The sequence below is a fragment of the Anoplopoma fimbria genome, chromosome 8 (assembly GCF_027596085.1).
Source record: "Anoplopoma fimbria isolate UVic2021 breed Golden Eagle Sablefish chromosome 8, Afim_UVic_2022, whole genome shotgun sequence".
NCBI lineage: Eukaryota > Metazoa > Chordata > Actinopteri > Perciformes > Anoplopomatidae > Anoplopoma > Anoplopoma fimbria.
In genome coordinates, this window is record NC_072456.1 from 10,708,488 (window position 1) to 10,717,274 (window position 8,787).

At 40.0% G+C, this 8,787-nt stretch overlaps 1 protein-coding gene across 1 annotated transcript; it reads right to left on the reverse strand.

Moving 5' to 3' along the window:
- Positions 1–3,160: 3,160 nt before the first annotated feature.
- On the reverse strand, positions 3,161–5,353 carry LOC129095007 (transmembrane protein 125). Its single transcript, XM_054603347.1, has one exon. It carries the CDS (start codon positions 5,272–5,274, stop codon positions 4,576–4,578), a length of 699 nt encoding a protein of 232 aa, XP_054459322.1. The 5' UTR covers positions 5,275–5,353; the 3' UTR covers positions 3,161–4,575.
- Positions 5,354–8,787: the final 3,434 nt, after the last annotated feature.

Sequence of the window (8,787 nt, forward strand, 5' to 3'; positions counted from 1 at the left end):
AGACTAGTCTGTTTCACCAAATGGTGATTGATAAATAACATGATGAATTGCATCTCTGAAATGTAGCATATATACAATTTGACTTAAGACAGATCTGCTTTGAGCTATCTATAAATATTTAACCCAATTTCCTATACAGGAAGTTTGATTTAAAAACAATTATTGTCAGATTTAACATAATACATTATTTATTTATTTCTGAGGAGCTGTAAAGCAGTTTTGATGCATTGAAGTGCAATGCAGGTATACTCTGAAATTCAGGGGAAAAGTTAAATGAAAGATAATACTGCTCTCATGTTTGTAAGCTAAGCATGAAGCTAGAAACTGCAGCAGTTTGCCAAACTTTGCATGAAGACTAGACCGGACTGAAACAGGAAGCTTGATTGTTTCCAAGATAACAAAATCCAATACGCCATAACGAGATAACAGATCAGATAACTTAAAAAACATACATTGATGATACCTCAAGATAGGGTTGGTAATGTTCTTCAAAAAACGTTTTTGTTATGTTTGTTGAAATTCTCCAGGTAGCAGTCAAAAAGTAAAATTCTCTGACAGAAAAAAGAACAAAATTGAGTATGAGTTTCAAGAAGGTGGTTGAAGGAATAACAGAGGGAGGCTGTGTTAGCATGGTCAAACAAGTCCACGTCCTGTTATTTAATCTGAGTATGCACGGCTGCATGTAAACAGGAACATTCGTGGAATATTAATTTTCACAAGCCACGTAAAGAGTTTAGGAGGAATATAGCCTTTTTCAGAATATGGACAAAGAACAGAATATGGTGTGCATGTAAACATAGTCATTGACGTCGACACCAGCGGTCAACGTGAAAGTTTATGAATTTACCAAGACTATACCTTTAGCAGATTAATGACAGTCAAACTTAAACTGAGCTTTAACACGAGAAAGCATTATAAATGCCAAAATATGTCATTAGTATACTGTGATGCAAATACAATTATACACCTTTGGAATCATTACTTTGTACTTGCAGAAAGTTTTAGCGGGACACATTTTGTCTGGTTTAAATCGTTTGTGTTTTCACTGCCGGGCAGAAAAGCTCTGAATCCTCTCCTCCCCTCAGTCCTCTCCTCAGTAGAGCTGCCTCCCTCTTCGCTCTGCTCACCTCCTATTGCTGTCATGCATGGATACACAACCTGCCATTGCTACTTTATACTGTGGGTCAAAAGACAGATTTGTGTAAGTAAGGATTACAGGATTTTTGCGAATGTTGTAGAAAAAGCAGCATGAACCTTGCTTTTGTCTGTGTGAGTGTTAGAGAAAGAGAGACAGAGAGAGCAAGAGAAAGAGAGCACGGTGCAAGTCTATACCAGCCCCTACAGGCCGCTGCCTTGTGCATTGTGCCTTCAGTTTGCTGTCCGTCATCTCTCCAACAATGTTTAACTGTGTGACCCCTTTTGTCTCAAGGCAATAAGCTGTGCGAATGTGGAAACAGATAAAGAGGCGTGACTGACACACATACACATACACACACACACACACACACACACACACACACACACACACACACACACACATAAACACAGACACACTCACTGTGAGACACAATGCAGGACCTCATCTGAGGCTCTTCTGTAAAGCGATGTGAGGAATAACTCTCAAAGGCTTTGGAAACATTTTACAGACACAATGACCTTCAATTGCTACCACTGTGCACAGGTTTTCTTAATAGTGCCATCTCTTTGCTTTGAAAGTGACTGTTTCAACACTTCTGGAAACAAATGAGACTCAATAATAACAATGCAGCATTGTCAGCATACTGTAAATTCACATAATTCAGTGAAAGATGAGGATGCATATTGACAACCCAGTTCAAACTTTGCAAGTGCTTTGAAATTCTATGACTGGACATGTGGATGTAATGGATTTAATTTCACCGATTTTTCCTGCACAGTTACTTCTCCGTTTTTATACATTTTCAGAAATGATAATGGCCTTATATCTTAGCCAATAATACTTCTGATAAATCAGAACTGCTAGGTCTACAAACATTTGTGCCTCAGGGGTTTAAATAAATTGATTTTACTCTCACTAAAAACACACCAATTTAACTTCAGAGGAATTGTGCTGCTGACTCATCCTCTTACTCTTTCTGTAAACATTTTTTTATTTTGCCCAGTTTCAGATGTTTTAAAACTATCTTGTTAAAGGACTCCAGTGTTTTATGTCACATTTTCCAAATAACAAAACATTGTCATGGGAATATTGCAACTATCCTTCATTTTGCATTCCTGCTAGCTTGCTTAAAGCTACACTAATGGCTTCTATGGCATCAGGGGGCAGAAGATCAAGCTGACAAACCATATCACCCTTTTAACCTGTAAGCAAATGTGATAGCAAACACAGCACCTACATAGTTTAATTAGTTCAGTTTCCTGTCATCTTGTTTATTTTATGTCCCCTTTAAACCTGACCCAGAATGCACAAGGACTATCTCAAACATCACAAAAAGCCTCACATTGAAAGCTTGAAAACCTGTAGCCTGTAGCTTGCACTCATTAGCTCACTTGCTAGCTTGTACTATATACCATTGGACAAGGTCAGGTTTTGACCAAATATTTGCCTTTCGAAAATGCCAACTCTTTAAAGAAATAATTATACACTTGAAGAAATACACCTAATTCCTTTCTTTGGTAACCCCTGCTTATGTGTGCCCAATGGAGCCATGTGAATATGCAAATCGTTAGAAACACCTCTTTTTGAATTAGCAATAATTGACTTTGACAAGTCAGAACGGTCTTTATGATCCTCCTTTCCTATTTAAATATTCAGCAGGCTCATTGGCATGTAGAGTTTGGTTTATAAATGTAAGTCCAGTAGCTTAACATGGAGCTTTTTCGCTCTGATTTGGAAACAACCAAAGTAAAATATTTGGGTCTTTAGCTATCATGATGCTAGGTCATCAGCTACTTTGTTGTTTGCCCTTTGGTTGTGGGTAGGTGGTGTACAGTGGGTTTTAACAAAGCTTTTTTTGCTGGAAATGTTTGCCCACATGGATTGTTGAGAGCAATGAGACTCATAAATAAAAACCAAGAGCTAAGAGGTTAAAAGAACTCACTGGAGCTGAGACGTGTTTTGTGTTTCTCCATGACTTCAGAACAATTAATGGCCATTTCACAGTACACAAAGTAATTGGAGTCAGTATTAATATCAAAAATAGATGAAAGCAGGTTTGAGCAAAACAAGATTAATACTGTGTTGCTGCACAAAAACACACATTATCCATACATTCTTAAGTGCTGTGATATAATTCTTCAACAATCATATTGTCTCATATATTGTGTTCAGGCAGCAAAAAGTTACAGTGAAGATTCAACAATGTCTCTCACAAACAACATAGCCCTGTAGGCTAGTGCATGTGTAATGGTTAATTATTATTTTGGGGAGGAAAGATATGAGATCACTGGGAGAAGTCATTCCAATTAGCTGGAGTTTAGCTTCACTGAGCTATTGACCATCCTCAAATCCCTCGAACTTGTCAGCAGATTATTTTCCTATCTTCATGTGAACATGAACAGAGTCAGGGTGGTGCATGAACCATAAAGACATTTTATAAAATATTGTTTTTTCATATATTCATTCATGTCCCATCTATCACCCATTCACTCATTCTCCAATTTACATTTTAGCCTTTATCCATCTTTTTTTTACAATGACTGAGATGGTAGTGGTCAGGTGTGTAGCCCAAGGGCACTTTTACAGGATACGTATTATAACATATCATGGATGTGTGACAGTACAATTTAAAGATGATCCCTCTAATCGTTCTCTTGTGTCAACTTGACAAGGTATCTGTGTCTTCATGCGTGAAGTCTCACAACTTTTTGAATGATCACCATCTGTGTAGAAGAGCTTTATATAAACCAAATTACCATTTTATTGTAGGCTATGCTCACATCACACGGCTGCACCAATCTGATAACAATAAAACAGTTCACTTCTGTTTATAAGCCAATACCTCTCCCTTAAGTTTAAGATGTTTCAGCTGATATGTGCTTTTCATTTCTGAATCCCCAGAAATACCACTTGAGTCAACTTCTTCAAAACTTATTTTTTTGTGTCCTGCATACTAACACTCCCTCTGCCAAACCGCCACAGGCAACAACTTTTTGGCATTTGTACAGTTTGAATATGAAGTTTGAAGATAAGAAGCCAAATAATAAATAAGATTTACAGAACTTGAATCAAGTGACATTCATGCCACAGCATCTGAATTTGTCACATGTTGAGAAATAAATATAAATAGGGATATTTTCATTTGTATTGTGAGCATAGCCATGTATTTATTCTTCTTCAATGTTTTACTCTTCAATACTATTATCCTGGCTTTGTGATAGATCACTTAATGCAAGAAGATATTTAATGATCAGCTCATTTTGCCTCACACACAGTCTAATCAGCTTGTGACAAAGCTGAAGCATGTAAGGGATGAATCTTGTTTTAATCATTTTCCTTGTAATAATTTGGCAAAAAAGCCTGCTATGATTTAGTTGAGGCTAAATGTTCTGACATGAAGAGCATGCTGCCAATATACACAGTCTTAGCGTGGTGTCTCATATGAGATTAGCCAGGCTGGAGGTAGTCTCTCTGCGAGCCTGACGATCCATGTGTCCAGAAACAGTGAAAATATTCAAAACCCGGTCCACCAACCTCCGTCCGTGCCTTGTCCTCTCAAGCAGGATGACCACAACAGAGTATATTCCAACTCCCACAACTGCAGCCCCCCCTCCAGCTAGCAAAACCACTCCAGAGACGTACATGTCATTAAGGGCTTGGCCAGGCTTTGGCATGTGGTTGGCCAGGGCCAGGCGTAGTAGAACCCCTCCACAAATCAACAGTGACAGCCCTGTAACCAAAACCACAAGCAGGTCAGATAAACCGCCACTTTTTAGCATATTGATCCGCTGTCGGCTCCGAACGCAATTCATGTCCTGCACGGCCGAGCTGAGCAGTTGTTTGAGCAGGACCCCTAGGGCTAGCAGGCAGAGGGTCGTGCCTACGCCCAGCCGCCATTCGCTTGAGACACTGGTGGTGGTCGAGAGAAGGCCGACCCCGCCGAGCCCGCAGCCCAGAATTAGAAGTACAGCCACACAGTAGCAGAGCAAAGACTTCCCAGGATCTCTGAACCACCACAGTTCCACCTGTTCATCCAGGATGCTGTGCTGAATCCGTAGTGGGTCTGCTGGACCATTTGGGCTAAGCTCAGGGCCTCTAGGACCCCTCAGGTCGGCAAAGTTTTCCAGTTCAGGCATCCTGATGGCACTCCCAGCCTGCTGGATGAGGTCGCCACAACCACTTCAGAGAAGACAGAATTCACCTAACAATCCTTTCAATTAACAGCCACCACGAATGTGTCAGGACCAGCAGAAAGCAACACAAGTTATACAAGGTTGCTCGTGTATTATCCTGATAAAGGTGACTTGCGTTGGCGACAAATGTGCAGATTAAACACTCGACTGAGCTCAGTGTCTTGTAGTTTTTTATCCACCCTGGTTTGCATTCAAAGGTTCCACGACATCAGTTTAGGTCTCTTGTTCCTGTGTGAATGAAAATCCTTACAGCTCACACTAACTGGATAAAGAAGTGGATCCAAATCCTCCTTACAGCTTCAACATCCAAAGCAAAGAATCCAAACATCTGCAGAATTTCCAGTATGGTTTTGCAAGGCGGCAGCAGTCACCTGAAGAAGACAGATTTATATGTATCAGGATTTGTGCAGTGTGTGATTCCACTTGCCATATATACAGTTTACAGCAGTTTTATTTGCTCATCAGTGCCCTCTCCGACACTGGTAGTTGTGTAACTTTGCTAAGTAAAAAGACATATGCCAAAGGTAGGTTGATTAGCTCAGCGCTATGTATAATATGTATTTATTGAAATGTTACTATGAAATGTAACAGCAGGTTGTAATACATGTAAACAATTATGAATTGACATAAAACATAAAAAATAGTGCACTTGGCAAAAAAACATGTTGATCTTGAGTTTACTGTGATGAGCTAACTGTATGACTGACCAGTACATATATTATACAATAAATGACAGCACAGAAACAGACAGCTGGTTTACAAACCCAGCACAACGCACAGTTTAGGGGTTGCCTAACTAACCAGTTTCAGTAGCTGAGCTCAGCGTCGTCAATGTACACAGAGACTGGTTTTACTTGAGCACTAAAAGGTGGACTTTAAACCCCTCTTTGTTCTGACAATTCATGTGCTCTTTGAACAAGGAAATGCAGGTTTAACATCTGTTTGTTTTTTAAACCGTGATAAGAACAAGCCAAGTTAAATTGTAACTTCACCAGCTAGAATTCCTGTGGTGAAATGCAACTACGGGGTTTGTTCAGAACACCTTTGCATGACTCAGTGTGGTTACAGGTGGGTGCAAAAGGGCATCCATCTGACCACAGCCAACAGTGATGCTGGGCGTGGTGAGAATGCAAAAGATGTCACTGAAACAGTACCCTTCAGCTTGGTGTCAATGTACGCTTTAAAAAACTGTTTGTGTATCTTTGCAGTATGTAAAATGGATACAGATCCATCACACCAAAGACGCACACACATACACACGCACAAACAAACAAACGCACGTACATAGTACCCTGAAGATCCGAAGTTGCTGTTTTGGCAGTGTAAAAAAACTTGGTGTGCTGACACTGGCAACCTTTTCTAACTCTCATTATCACTATGCTAATGAGTTGCCACTACAGATGTGGCAGGATGAAACATGCACCAGCTGCTGATGGAATAAACAATGCCCATCCACACACATTAACAAAAAATCAAACAGCTAATGCAAAAATGTAAATTTTGGTTCTCTCATCCTCCCAAACACACAAGCTCACCCAATGAATCCTCCAATCTGAACTCTCCAGTATCTTAAGCCGAGTTCATCATATTCTGTACCGAACTGTAATGTTTGTTTGTATATGTTTTACCACGTATCTGTTGAATGCTCATTATACCTGCAAACCTCAACATTTTCTAATATGTTCTTTTTCATTCCCCCTCCTCTTTTCCTTCAGGGTTAACCTTACCTCAGCATATTTACTCTACTGTAGTTTGTAACCTCATCACACCCCCATAACACAAACATGTAAACAAATACAGCACACACACACTCTCACACACACACACACACACACACACACACACAAACATCCTCAAGGTTATGGCTTTCGACAGCTTGTCTTTTCAAACCTGTCAGCTGCTTTTTTTCTATCAAAGTCAGCAGTGCGTGGCCCAGGCCCGCTCGCCCCAACACAGGCTGACAGGAGTTACAGCTTGTCAACATCGGCCGTGGATTTTGCTAACATAAACACTGATCTAAAATATAAAATGAATATGTCAATCTGTTCCAGCAGAACATGATTTCCCATTTCGACTAGAATATCTCGTTTTGCTTTTCTTTTCTTTTTAACCTTTGGCACCTCTAGAAAGCAGTTAAAACGCAGTGACAGAAACACATGTCCATCAGATTCATCCAGCCTGTTTAGAAAAGACAATAAACTAAATGCAAGACTACATTTCTTATTAGCTTGGAGAGGTATTGCCTTGTGCTGAGGCAGAGCGGTAACACCGGGACACAGGGAGATATGAGGTGCATATATACGAAGTATGAAATGAAGAGCGAGATAATTACAGCAGAGAAGGAGGGGTGTTTATTGGCAACATGCTGTTCTGGAAGCTTTTTACCATCCTGTATCTGATGGATGATTGTGTGTGTTTGTGTGTGCGTGTGTGTGTGTGTGTGTGTGTGTGTGTGTGTGTGTGTGTGTGTGTGTGTGTGTGTGTGTGTGTGTGTGTGTGTGTGTGTGTGTGTTATTGTGGGTAGTTATAAATGAATAGTAAAAGGTGAAGTGCATGTGTGTTTTGGCATGTGTATTTATTCTCTTATGATGTGGTAGTCCATATTTCACACAGAAAGACAGTGTTGAAAGTGTATTTTTGTGTGTGTGTGTGTGTTTGTTGAGTCACTAATTAATCCCAGCTGGTTTGAGCTCAGTATCACTGACAGGTAGCACCACAGAAATAGCACAGTAATTGAGGTGTGTGTGTCTGAGGTGTTAAGGTGACAAAAACAATATATGTGCTACTCCACCACTATCCACCTCTTTGTCTTATTAAAGGTTTGAAAATACCACCTCCCTTCGTACAGTTTATGAAAGATTATTTTCCATTACATTAGATAGCTCAAAGTAAAGGGAAGCAGGGACACAACCAGGTGATAAGAGGCAATGGCATGCAACAAAGATCCTAAGATGAAATCGAACTCTTACTCTTACTTATGCTTCTCACTCTGGTCCCCGTAGACACGTACACACCTAAAACTGCTGGACTGTGTCTGCCTTTCCTCTTTTATCACTCATATGACCTCTAAACTCCGTGTCATAAATACCTCATAAATATCTTTACAAAAGCACTGACTAACTGCTTTACTATCCACAGTACAAAAAAACACTTAAGGAGGCACAAACAATTTACACAACCTTTCATGACTTAGTTTTTCCAAGATACCACAGCGTTCTGGTCATCTGGAATCAAAGTCGATAAAGGCCCATTTACACTGTGATTTTGGGTTGACAATCATGACAGAAACTGGTTGTTAATCCAAAATGGCGGCTCCAGATCGATTTGTGAGGCGGATGAATTTGAAGCCGTGGAGAAATTTAGGAGCTTACAAAAAAGATGACCTAAACAGAAAAGAAGTTGGTGGCACTCTGGCAAAGAGGGAAACCTTGTGGAGCACAGATGGATGAAGCAAAG

Coding starts and splice junctions, on each gene's coding strand:
- LOC129095007 (XM_054603347.1), bottom strand. CDS start 5,274: ATGCCTGAACTGGAAAACTTTGCCGACCTGAGGGGTCCTAGAGGCCCT.